Source organism: Vigna angularis, chromosome 3 (genome assembly GCF_016808095.1).
Source record: "Vigna angularis cultivar LongXiaoDou No.4 chromosome 3, ASM1680809v1, whole genome shotgun sequence".
NCBI lineage: Eukaryota > Viridiplantae > Streptophyta > Magnoliopsida > Fabales > Fabaceae > Vigna > Vigna angularis.
In genome coordinates, this window is record NC_068972.1 from 20,343,651 (window position 1) to 20,358,134 (window position 14,484).

At 31.4% G+C, this 14,484-nt stretch overlaps 1 protein-coding gene and 1 non-coding gene across 2 annotated transcripts; both read left to right on the forward strand.

The window, feature by feature from the left end:
• Positions 1 to 6,824: 6,824 nt before the first annotated feature.
• On the forward strand, positions 6,825 to 7,960 carry LOC108323362 (transcriptional regulator SUPERMAN). Its single transcript, XM_017555792.2, has one exon. The coding sequence runs from the start codon at positions 6,973 to 6,975 to the stop codon at positions 7,549 to 7,551; it is 579 nt and encodes a 192-aa protein (XP_017411281.1). The 5' UTR covers positions 6,825 to 6,972; the 3' UTR covers positions 7,552 to 7,960.
• Positions 7,961 to 11,442: 3,482 nt separating this feature from the next.
• On the forward strand, positions 11,443 to 11,513 carry TRNAG-GCC (transfer RNA glycine (anticodon GCC)). The gene has a single exon. It is a non-coding gene; the product is annotated as a tRNA-Gly (tRNA).
• The last annotated feature ends 2,971 nt before the right edge of the window (positions 11,514 to 14,484 follow it).

Below are 14,484 nucleotides of genomic sequence, written 5' to 3' on the forward strand. Positions count from 1 at the left end.
AAAAATGAAAATTAAGAAAAATTTCAAAATATCCGATGCCTTTGTCGAATGTCGACAGCCAATACATATGACAACAAATTCTTTTATCGCATTTGGAAATGCGATGCATATACATAATGTAAAAGTTTCATTACATTTCCAAACGTGATGCATATATAATGTAAAACTTTTAATATATTATTTAATATTTCATTACATTACTTAAATATATTATTTAATTTTTTATTATATAACATTATATGATTTTTACAATGTTTCGCATACTGTTTCATTCGATATAAAAGTTTGTTTGTTTAAATAATGTATGTTGTAAAGCGATGTATAATAATGTAAAAGTTTGTTTTTTAAAATTTTTTTATTATATTATTTTAAAATTTAAAAGTTTGTTTATTTTGAGTGTAAAAATTTATTAGATTAATTTAAAATATTTAATTATATTATTTATAAATGTAACATCCCAATTTAGTAATATAAAACTAATAAAATGAACATTACATGGATAATGATATAACAAGAACTACAGATTTACTATGAACAAGGTTTCTTCATATGAAGAATAAAAGTTCAACCTAAACTGCAAGCTTCACTCTCAAACTCCCGCTGCGACAACTAAAAGATTGCATCTCTAAGCTCACACAATTTAGGTGATCATTGCAAAACAGAAAGCAACATACAATACATACCATAGAAAAACAAGGGTAAACTAGTGTAATTTAATATTCATGTGAAAATACAACTCAAACAAGCAACTAGGATACTCATACAACATGTGTAAAACATATAAACATATATTGACCGACCACTTTAACTTAACTGTTTGGACAAGTATGAATATGTAGCTTGAGGCCGTTTGTGCACCTATGGGTGTAGTAACTGGAAACCCATCAGCTGCCACACGAGGTTAGCCCGTTATCACTCACCATAGGACCCTCCCCTAGGCTAGGGCCTCCTGTTATTCTCACGACATGACTTACCCATCTCTACTTGAGAATTGGTAATCATTAGAATGTCAGGATGAACGCCATGGATTTCGCTGTCCATATTCATACTTTACCACCACCTTGATAACTAATCACTGAGACATTCCTCCTTAGAATTCTCTTTCATTTGAATATTAATACAATTTCTCAAACATAATAAGCAATCAGAGCCAAACAGTGAAATCAACATTTAAAGACCAAATAACATTTCGTAGTAGAAGACCGAACGGGCAACAACACAACCCCTGAGTACGACCGAACGGTCAATGACCAGTCAGGCCTAAGCATAGGCCAAACTCAGTTAAAGATCGAATGCTAGAACACCGTCGAACATTTAGACTATCCCGAACACTAAAACATAGTTCGAAATAATCAGAGTAACCGAACACCAAGGTTAAGCCGAACACCGGGTATAAGACCGAGTACTAAAACTAGACCAAACACTGGTACAAGACCGAACATTAGTGTAAAACCTATCAATAGTACAAAACCGAACAATCATTAACGGTAAGCTCCTCGCACTAGTGCAAAAAAGACTTTTAACGTCACCCTTTAGACGTCTGACCCTCGAATATCTAATGTAAAAAATGACCGGTGGCATTTTTCGTAAATAAAACAACTATTTAGACGTCGATTATGGAAGGGCCCGACGTCTAAATACTCATATACGTCGGCTCCCCCGAATAGACGTCAAAACTAAACGAAAAAGTTAAAAAATAATAATTTTTTATTCTATTTAGACGTCTATTATGGAGGGAACCGACTTCTGAAGCACTTTAGACGTCTGTTAATTGGGGAACCGACGTCTAATTCCTAAATCCAGAAATTTAAAAAGTCATTTTTTGACTCCATTTAGACGTCTGATCCCGCCACTCCGACTTCTGAAGCACTTTAGACGTCTGTTAATTGGGGGAACCGACGTCTAAACCCTAAATCCAGAAATTTAAAAAGTCACTTTTTGACTCTATTTAGACGTCTGATCCCGCCACTCCGACTTCTAAAGCACTTTAGACGTCTGTTCATTGGGGGAACCGACGTCTAAATTTTGGCATTAAAACATCGTGAACGCGAGACAACCGTTATGCGCACTCATTGCTCATCATCTTCGTCGCGTTTTCTCTCTACGGGTTACGATTTTCAAGTTCGCTTTCTCACTTTTGCACCGTTTTAAATTAATTTTACTCCGATTACATCACTCTTTGATGCATTATCTTTCATTCGAACCGATTAAAATACGTTTTCATTGGGTTTTGGTGCAGTTATTCACGTGTCTTTAGGCAGCGTTCTATGGCGGCGATTTCTTGCGTTTTCTACTCCTCCAATTCCCTCCACTACGTTTTTAAAACCATCCAATAAAAAAAATGTACAATACATTCTCTTCAACTAAAATATAAAGTTGTAAACTCGAATCACCATGAGTCAGGAGCAACCTCAGAGACGTCTAACCTGTATGGATCGGACGTCTATATAGACGTCAGACCTATATAGGTCCGACGTCTATAGAGACGTCTGACCTAAAGGGTCCGACGTCTCATTAATGTCACCCATATAGACTTCGGACAAAGATCAGACGTTAAATGCCCAAAATAACAGACATCTAAAGTCCTTTTTACACTAGTGTCGGGGGCCGAACACAGTTAAGACCTAACCCAAATAGTAAGTCCGAACATAGTTAAACACTAATGTAAGACCGAATACTACTTACTATGAGACCAAAAACTAGAATAACCGAATCACCAGAGCTACACCGAACATTTATAACTTAGACCGAATACTAATGTAAGACCGAGGACTAAGGTTAGACCGAACCCTAGTAGAAAACCGAGCACTACTAAGAGACCGAGTGCTGGTACAAGACCGAGCACTACTAAGAGACCGAGTGTTAGTACAAGACCGAGCACTACTAAGAGACCGAGTACTAGTACAAGACCGAGCACTACTAAGAGACCGAGTGCTAGTACAAGACCGAACACTACTAAGAGACCGAGTGCTAGTACAAGACCCAGCACTACTAAGAGACCAAATCCTAGTACAAGACTGAGCACTACTAAGAGACCACCGACCCACCTAAGACCGAACGATCATGAACGGATACGACTCTAAAGAGACCGAACCCAGTTAATGACCGAGTAATTGAACATGGTCGAGCGGCCAATTAGCGCATGACCGAGCGGTCAACAGCGCGTGCTCAGCTTTCTGCAGAACTTCTGCCGAATGATGAACACACTAGACTTTACCAAACTAAACATTTTTCCCAACTTTTAATCTTCCATACATGAATCATATACCAATTTACACCTATCCAAGGGTACCTAAATCTTCCTAACCTCATTTTAAAGAGTCTCATACCATATTTCACTCCAAATTCTGCATAATCAACAACTCAATGACCCAAAATCCATTTTCCTACCTTTTACACATTTTATAGAGACTTAAGGGTTCTAATAGGTTCAATTATACTTGCTCAGACTCTTTCCACTGACCAAATTCACTCATACTCCCAAACTCTCATTTTCACCTACTCACTTCCTCAAAACCAGAACAAACCGAACACTAATGCAAAGAACTCCAAACCGTTCACAGGTTCCAGCATTCACAATTTTAATCAAACATTCAAATTACACACATGCAACCACCCGAACAATAAATTTCATACATAAAAAATCTCAATTAAATTAATCAGCTTCCCTTACTCTGACTGAACTGGAAAACTTCTACAACCTTCAGGAATTTGCTTACTCTTCCAGGAAATTTTAAGAACACCTATGAACCACCGATTGGTGAAAGAAGACCAACCGTATAACCAAAATGAAATCAGAAAAAGAAGAGGGAGAATGCAGAACACATGCAAACAAGATTGTTCCTTGCATGCAGCAAAACCAGAAATCACTAAGAACTAGAGAACGAGCCTTACCAGTTCTAAATGCTAAATCAAACAGTGAAACAGGAAGCCCTTGACGCTAGGATCACTTAGGTGCCTCCTGATCGTCGAACAAATGAGCCACCAGTGAGAATTTCTAGAGAGAAGGGAGAGGAAGAGTAGAAAATAGTGTTTTTAGAGAGATAGAAAGTATTTAGATAATGAACCGAGCGTTTTAAATTCTTATTTATACGGTTGGCTTATTTTAACACAAATGATCGATTTTATTACTTTACTACATCTATCTACTCTTAACATACTATTTTCTGGGTTCTTACAATAAATATTTAAATAGATAATTTATATATAATAATTTGTATGAATATTTTAAATTTATTAAAAATATAAATTTATTTAAAATTCATATAAAAAATTATATAAATTATTATGTAGTTTTAAATATTATTATGTTTTTGGTGTTTTCATTTTTAACTTTATTAGATAATTTTTTTATTTTATAATTTAATTTTTAATTTTGTTATAAAATAAATTGTATGAGAGACAGATAAATGAGATGCGAGAGAGGAATGAAATGCAAGAGAAGAATATCTATGCATATTGATAATGTTGAAAAAGAATCTTTGACTACTTTTTTGTTATTTTAAATATTAAAAGCTTTTTAATTATGGATAATTTGGACATTTTGTAAAAAATTGAAGATGTAGAATGGAAGGGTTGGAGCCCTTTACTTTAGTGACAGACTATAATAAGATCCTAATTTAGTCGAGACTAAAATAATTTAATCTTTTTAATGCAAATAATTTTATGTAGAATATTTGAAAGAAAGAAATGTGATGAGAATATGAAATAAGAGTATTTTTTATATGATCATAAATAATAATATTTTCTTAACAAATGCAAAGAGAAAAACCAGCTAGCTCTTTTTGTGTTGTTAATTAGCTAATGACATTGGCAATAACAGGCCTAAAGAACATAGGCATAGATGTAGAAGGAAGTAGCTTAGGTTGATTAATTAAGTGGGTTGTTTCTTCCTCCTTAACGATGTTGATTGTGATAATGATTTCAAAATGTGTCGCCACTAATTCCGAGACCAAAGAGACAAGGACAAGCCATACACATGGCATGTTCTCTTCCATTTTTACACGAATGTTCATTTCTGTTTCATGTTAAAAATTTCCATACAAATACAACAAGCTCTTCTCTTCCTTCTACCACATACAATCTTTTCCATCACAGGATCATATATACTTACCATAGTAAACCAATTAACTGTCATCTCAATGACCAGGGTTTTGCGGTGTCATACCTATCAAATATCTACGTGGAATATCCTTTTAGACTCTCTTAATTTGGCTCCTCAAGCACCAAAAGAAGAAGAAATTCGAGTTTGGACCTGTAAAATTTAATGCCATGCTTCCATTTTCTGCTTTCTGAGGGGTCTTTGAACGTAATCCTTTGGGTACATCTTGGGGCTGTTAGCCTTTCATAGATACATTTGCCATGCACAAGTAATATTTTTAATATGTAATTTTTTTTTACCAAATTACATGTGCATATATGGATTTCATGGAATTAAACTCAATATATGCACTTCTTTTAGTTGGCTTTTGGCTCCTCCTAATTTCTTTTATAATAATTTCAATAAAATACATTAATTTCTCACTTTATCGCCTTTATATTTTTATGTTTCATTAAATTTGAGTTCAAATGAAAAACTTTATACTTTCAATTAAAACCCTAGTCAATATGCGGTAAAGTATATCTAAATAAAAATATTAAGGGGCTAAGAAATATAAGTGACAGGAAAAATGTTATAAGGAGTTAGTAATATAAAAAAAATGAGTATAAATTGAGAAAATGTAAAACTATTTATAAAATCAAATTTATTAATAATAATTTAAAAATGTTCGGAATCATTTTATACAGACAATAAGAACCAATGTGTTAATAAATAAAAATAAAAATAAATATAGGCTCGAACCTATATAAAAATAAAAAAATATATAGTATTCAATACAAAAGGGATGAATCATAGTTTTGATACCATGTTAAAGAGTGATGACCTTTAAGTCTAACTTAACTTTTGTAAGGTGAGGTTTGCACTTACTTATATATATTATAAATTGACTTTATCTCTAGTCGATGTGAGACTTCTAACAAATGATGAAAAATAAAATCTAAAATATTGTAAAATAAAAATAAAGGGTTAACCTAAAGTAAATTATAACAAATAAAAGCAATTTAGGTGCTAATTATATAATTGAACCCTAATTTTGTATTTAACAGCTATACTCTACTACTGAAATAAGAAAACTTCATATTAGTTATTTAAAGCCATGTTGTACACACTTCTTTAAAAGGTGATCGATTTATCAAAAGTCTGTCAAAATGTTTATGGTTTGTTCTCAAAAGATTTCTGCAACACAATTTAGATTTGGATTATTTGTTTGGTATCCAATTTGTGTATACAACAAACAATAACCTCCACCTGCCTCCAGCTCTTAGGTTAGGCTGTTCTAATGAATATACATCTTATTAATATTTAAATGTGAATTTAAATTTACATTATAGATAAAATAATATTAAACATCATATATATAATATTAAGATAAAAATAAGAGAGCAAATATCTTGATATTAGACATTATTACAAAGATATAGATGATAAAAGAATTAATCTAATTGGTACTACCCTGACCTTTTAAAGGGAAATACTCATGATTCATCCATTATATACGTGTAGAAAAGAAGAGCAGGGATGGTTTGAAATGAAAGAGGGTGCTTAGGTAGATGAAAGGCACAAGAGTCCAAAAGGGAGACAAATAAATGATAAAGAAAATATAATGAAGATTAAAAAAACTAAGCAAGAATTTAAAAAAATATATTGGTATGATATTGAGATGAATCCACAGCCGGCTAACAGAATACATCTCCAAGCAAACTTCTAAGACTTTTCCACTTTACACCACATTCACTTCACTATCTTTAGGTAATGACTATGTCCTTCATTTGTCTCTTTCTCAAACCTTCTCCACCTTCTCTTTTCTATAATACTCTTCCCTCTTACACCACATTCCTCATATTCACCCCAATAACAATTCATACTCCACCATGGAATTCAGCTGCCCAGAAGATTCCAAAACCTCCAGCGACGAAATCGATCGCTCAGCAGCGGAGCAGAATGATGACATGGGCACTGGCAGATCCTACGAGTGTGTCTTTTGTAAGAGAGGCTTCACCACTGCACAGGCTTTGGGTGGACACATGAACATACACAGAAAAGATAGGGCCAACAGGACCAAACCTTCCACTTCAACCAAGCTTGATGACACCAATACCTATGCAGATCTCGGGTTATACTCGGCCTCAAATCCCAGCTATCTTTCAAGAGGGACTTACTATTCCACTCTTCCTGATTCAGAGGTAGACCTCAATTACAACTACTACCATCACTTATATTTTCCCTCACACGCTTCTGCTGCCAAATCACCTTCACATGTACAATACAGTGAGGTTTTCTGTGTTGAGAACCAAAGGGATCCTCACCTTCTGTTTGGACAAGATTGGAGACAAAAGGGTTTGACTTTCTACACCAATCCCTTATGTGTACATGGAAATAAAGACAAGATAGAAAACAACACTGAAGAGGACGATCTGGATTTGGAGCTTAGACTTGGTCATCATCCTTAACATAATATATACATAACTATGGGAATTATAAGGTATGGCTTTTGGGCCTATATATATATATATATGTGTGTGTGTTTGTGTGTGTTTATGGCGTGCAATTGTATAGAAAGATGGGTTGGAAGTTGGAAGAAGAAAGAAGAAAGAAGCAAGATTTCTAGCATGAAGGTGGTTATCGGATTTCTGATGAGGGAAGGTACTCAAGATTTACGTTTTCAATGTCTAGAGAAGAAAGTATATATATATATCTAGGGTTCTATCAGAAGCTCTTAACTATGTGAATGTTTTTCTGCTACTGTTTAATTTACTTAATTCACGTATGCATATCTACATGCCTGTCGCAAGGGAAATTAGGTTATATGCGTGGGCTTTTTTTAATTTTTAGGGAAATAAAAGTCTCTATCTCTATGCACTCTGATCCAAAGCCATCCTATATTGTTTCTTGTTCCTCCTGTTTCAATGTTAGAACTGTATATGTTACAACGACCAAGTGTTGCAAATTCAAAGATAGATAATGATAGTAATTACTTAGGAGATATATATAAGTTAACTATGTATAGAGCAGTACATATAATTGGTAAAACATTCAGCTACTCATGAGTGTTTGTGAAGCTATTTTGATTTTTGCTGTTTGGATATTAACGTTTCTACGTTTACTTGGCAACGAAGGAATAACGAAGATTATTTATCTTCATTAGCTGTTGAGTATGGAGTGTCTTGTTATGGGAATTGCATCATTAGAAATGCTTCTTGGAACCATTTTCTTTATTTAAAAAACTATTCACCTTTTTGTTCAGAAAAGAAAAGGTAAGAAATTGACTTAGAATATATGAATTTGGCATATTTTATTTTATATATCCATATAGGAAACCATGTTAAATTATATAATAAAAATAATAGATAATAAGATCATTCTTACAGCCATAATTTATACATCTGTGTTAGTGTATTAGCTACATGCAATTTCGTGACAATATATCTCAAACACAACATTTTGTGAGGTATTTCTTTAGAAGGATAAGATGAGAATTGGACATGCTCCTCATATTTTTAGAACCTAAATCCTCTTTAACCACATAAAACCTAATGACTTGTATGGTATATAATTAAGTATTATTATTTTTTGAAATTATAAAATTTAAATATATGATACATAAATATTAGTTGGGATTGTAAACATTTAACAGTCTTGACAACGTAATATTATCTTAAGTATTAGTTTATTTATATACTTAACATTATATATAGTTTTTCCTTCAACTCTCTCCAACCCTTTCTATCCCTTTCTACTTTTGCTTCATTTCTTTATCTTGTTTTCTTCTGTTCACTTTTATGTGCTCATGTTTTCTTTATTTTTTGGATAAGAAAAAGGAAAAAATATAATTTACATCCCCCTAAGTGTGGCTGATGTTCTTTCCAGGTTTCTAAAGGGGCTTATATTAAATTCATTTTTCTATATAACACTTAATTAGTGTCTGTTTAAGTTTATAAAAATGCAGTATATATGAGTTTTCATATATATTTTTTGTGGTATTTCCTTTAATGGGTTGTATAATAAAACTTACCCAAATAAGTTATAAGCTCCCAGGTAAATTATACACATGTAATTGAACTGTTTGTAAAAAGATTGCTTAAGATAATAGTATTATTTTTTATCGGCAATAATTAAAAAAATAAGATATTAAGGATGTCACGTGTGCACAAATAATGTCAAAAGATATAAAGGAGTCGGACTCTCAATTCTCATTTCCTAACATTAATATTACAAAAATAAAACAATCTTCGCATATATAATTCATGTTTTCATGTGATATATTTTTTGTAATTTAAATTATGAACATTGTACTATATTGAAAGATGTGGTGTTGAGGTACTTAATTGGTATGACTTGTCTTGTAAGTTTGTATTAAGGATTTAGGACACGTATTATATATTTACTTCTTTTATGCTGATAAAAAATAATCCATGTACTATGTACATTTATAATATTTTCAAATCCAAAACATTACAAAAATACAATCCAAAAATATATGATTCTCTCTGAAATTTTCCACTAATTTCTCTGGGATATCACACTTAAAACAATGTCTTCAAGATATCATTTCTTTCCCAATATATCTCAATATACTCAAAATATATCTTCAGGATACACTAAAGTAATAGGTATAATTTAATTGGCAGGTAAACTTAACGATATAGTAATTAAAATTCAAGTAATGTGTAAATATCTCAATTTCATTTATTTCCACAACATATTAAACAAGAAACTACTTACAAACAAAAAATCGTTTATGTCTTCAAACTGTCCAGAAAATGTTCTCCTTGTTTTACTAACATGTATGCAAAACCATAAACTTTAGAAATATACTTTCTAATATAATTATTTATTAATTAAAATTTATGGAAAAACACTAATTCAAAAGAAGGGTTTATTAAATACGATATGAGACGCATAATTTTTAAATTTTTTAAAAACTTTTAACCAATGAAAAATTATTTTAAAAAGGTGTATTCTCATTAAAAACAAAAATCTCTGATCGTTCTCAATCAATCTCTATTCCCATAAAGGTGATACTCATGAATTTATCTTTCTTTTGTCTCATAAATTATAGGATTTGAACTCTAGATTGATTTTTTGTGTATTTGGATAAAACTTATGAGTAAAGCTTTGAAATGTAAATAAAGAAGATGAGAGTAAAAAAGTTGTGTGGTGAGGAGGGAAAGTTGAAAAGAATAAGGAAGATGGAAAAGAACAAAGAAAAGAAAAGAAGTTTGAAGAGAAGAAAAGGGAGGAAATGCATTGCATGTGAATGTGAATGTGAATGTGAATGTAGGTTTGAAAATATAAGGCTTTGACTTGGACTTCAACGTTTGTTAGTAAGTAAGTTGTTTTTAAATGCATGTCATACTCGCTTTGCTCATGCTCCTGCACATGCCTCGTTTCTTATATCAAAGATATATTCTCCCATATTTCTCAATCAACCTTTTATCTATCATTTTCGCATCTTTTCATTCATCATTACCCCCTCTCTGCCCTAAACAAATCCTTACTCCTTTTCCTTTTCCTTTTCCTTTTCCTTTTCCTTTTTCTCGTTTCCTTTCAACAATATTTTTATATAATGTCATACTTATCGATCAAATCCAAATATATCTATATGTTCCTTCTTCTCTGCATTTTTTTTCTCAAAATTAAAAATGTGAAATATAGGTAATAAAAATATTTTTTTTTGAGTTTAAAACTTATATATTACATTTAGGGATCACAAAAAAATTCGCGATAGATATCCATGACGGATATTTGGTATCTGCAGATATTTACTTCTCAGCGAGTTGCCGGTAGTAGATATTTTAATATTTGTTTATAAATGGATTAGGTGCGGATATTATATTATCATACCTATGAATATCCGCTACCCACAAAAATAAAAATGAAAATTTAATTTATATTTTATTAAGTTAAATTTAATTAAATTTAATTTATATTTTATAAGGTTAAATTTAATTAAAATTAAATTTTAATTTATATTTAATTTAATTTATATTATATTTTATACTTTTTTTAATTTTATTTTAATAATTTATAAAAATATTTTTATAAATATTTTTAAGTATTCATGGTATCTATGGATTTTAAAATATTCATATATATTTTTTAAATGAATATTTATGTGAAATGGATAAATTATTTTTTCAAATCAGATTGTAAATAGATACTATTCGTGGTGAATCCGACGTGTGATGATTACTTTTACTTTTAGCCTTAGTATTAGTGGATACCGAGTAACTTTACACCATAAGAAATTTTAATACGCTAGTGAAATTTTTTCATATATTTGTGAAATAAAAGAAAACTTCAAAGCCTAGAGAGGCTATGTTAGAATGATAAAATAGTAAGCACCAGTGGTCTAGTGGTAGAATAGTACCCTGCCACGGTACAGACCCGGGTTCGATTCCCGGCTGGTGCAACTATTTTTGGCTTTTTGTTTCTTCCTTGGAAGAAGGCAATGAAAGGGACCCACAGAAGTGGGTGGATTAAGAAGAGAAATATAATTTATTTTTGAAGGATAAGAGAATTGATGTAGGGTTAGTATACCAGTACCACTACTGTATTACAACCAAATGACGTAACTTAATTCCCATAAAGTTTTAAACTCAATGCTATATTAAAAGAGTATTTGGAATGTCTCAAACATTGTACAAAATATATACATAATAATATAGCACAAAATCTAATTCCTTTGCTGTCTTAAGTCTACCTTATTAGACCAGACAACTACACCAATTGAATCTACTCTTTAGTTCTATTTTCCTAATTTTACTTTCCTGTTATGTTTCTTCTGCTTCAGTTTGCTCCCTTTCAGATATTATATGCCAGTATGCTACACCTTCTTTCTGGTCTTACTTTTCTATTGTTTTTATGTGAATGTTTAGAGATGAATGAGAAGATTTGTTTTATGTTGGGAAGTTAAATAGAAATTAATTGAATGACAAAAATTAAAAAAATAACCCTTTTTGTTTATTTATATATTTACTTTTTTAATAATTAATAATATATTATTAAAAAATATAAAAATAAAGTATGAAATTAAATCCAAATTTTTACTTGTGAATATATCACATTAGTGAAATTATCTTGGTACTATGGAAGATTCCAAAATATGTTTTTTTAAACATGATCTCCTTTTTCATATTCATTTATCATTGTGGCACCACTTTCGATTATTTTTGGTAAATCATTCACTTTTCTCCGAACTTGTGAAGGTGTCAATCAAGGAGGTGATGCATCATATTCAATTTCTCTGTTTCAAAATTCTTTTAATGTTTTTTCCTAAATCGATTATCAATGTTTAAGAACTCATTATGCGAGTCACACTAATGATCATTACAACCACAATGTAATGTAAATGACTAATTGTGTTTCATACAATTAATATGTTAATTTTCACAATTATTATTAGTGATTTTAACATTAACCAAATAAATTTTTCCTTACCTTTTAACTTACTTAATGTCCATTTTGATAGTTATTTTTGTAGTAATTAGATATTGGTTACTTTTATCTAATTATATCACTTATCTCCATTATTTTTTTCCCTAACAATATTAAACAATAAAAACATAGATTAAGTGAAACAAGATTGAAATTTAAGAAAGATAAAAAAGATAAAAATTAGGATTTTCAAAATATCACACGTGTTTAGCACCATTTGAATCAACTTTAGTGCCATGAAGGCTAAGAGGAAATTTTTACTAGGTTGGGCACCACTTACTCAATAATGGGTGCCACCTCCCATTGATGAATTATGCTAAGCACCATTTGACTTGCGTTGAGCACCCATTTGTCTAGAGAGCTTAGTTTTTTACCTCTAAATGCACGTGTCCAACATAGAATGTTTTCCGCTAAATAATGCTTTTGCTGATGTAACACTCTTGGCTTTTTTTTTTCTTGTTTCTTTGTGAGACTTTTGGGTGATCGAGAAGAATGGAACACATTCCTTAAGGTTTTGGTCTATTGGGGCTACCTTGAAGACCTTCATCTTCTTCTATTGTTCATATATTATTTCTTTGGGTTCCTTATGATTATCTACTATAGGGCATCAAGATTTCATTCGTTCATTAATCTTCATCAAACTTGTATGTTTTAGGTGACTAGGAATAGTTAAACTCCATTTTCATTAGGATTGGATGTAATGTACTCAAACTAATATAAATTTCTTGTGTAATAGAATCTTTATTCATTCATATGTTTTATCTTAACTTTAATGTGTAGGTTTGTAAATATCATGCATCTAAATTTATCTAATTATTGGGAAGTGAATTGGAACATAGAAATTGATAAAACACCCAAGAGACTTAATGGTTCCAATCTCTCTTGGTCATTATAAACATCTGGATTTAATGCAAATTGTATTTTAAATTGACTAAGAAATTAGTAATTTAGCATATAGATTTATAATAACTTACTCCTAAGAAATTAGAACTATTAAGCTTTTGATGTGATGTTTGAATGAGATAGAGATAAATTGTATAGAATACTTGGATCATAATGGAGAATTGATGGAGAATGTTCCTTCAACAAGTGATGAAGCTCTATGAAGATGACATGATGTTATGAAAGCAATTGAAGAAGAGACAAAGGTGCTTGGATGTGGCGGATTCAATGAGATTTCCTTGAAGGAGATTGGGCCAACCTTGAATGGTAAAGGTAGAAGAAGTCTATAGTTGAAGACAACTCCAATGAAAACTCAAGAAAAGCGAGGCTTGTAATTTTGGCAAAGGTTTCACTATATTCAATCAAGTTCTAAGAATTATACAAAGGGGTGTCTATCCTTTTATAATTGAAGGAGAAATCTAGAGTCCAAGTAGTCTTAAGGAGCATAAAAGTATTAAATGAGGTGCCTAGCTTGTAACTAACTAGTCAAAGCATTCTCCATCATTAAATGAGGAGCCTATGCTTGTAACTAACTAGTCAAAGCATTAAATGAGGAGCCTCCCTTGATGTTGACTCCTTCCAAACCCATTTAGGTGATAATATCCTAATTAAGGCCCAATGATCATGTCTAATGCAAGCCTAACTCAAGAAACAAGCCTAAAACTCATTCAAGACATCATCTTGTCAATTATGACCTTTGTTGAGTGTTTTACCCATAACTTTCTTCATAGAGCTCCAAATGAGATGATTATTTTTTTGTTGGAAACTAGACTCAATGAGTTTTCCATTGAATATAAACACATATCTTTTGGACCTATAAGTTGGTATAGTTGAATTATGGAAAAACGTTGACATGAAAGCAACTCTAGAAAAGCAAGATAACTTGACCAAAATACAAGACCCAAAAACAAAGAAGAGAAAGCAAGAACAATATTGAAAACACCATCTTTCACAAGAGTGGAAGTCCTTAAAGTTTTTCTTCCTCTTCCAATCTCCTAACCCTA

What these genes read in the sequence shown, in the direction of transcription:
- LOC108323362 (XM_017555792.2), top strand. Translation starts at nt 6,973, where the DNA reads ATGGAATTCAGCTGCCCAGAAGATTCCAAAACCTCCAGCGACGAAATC.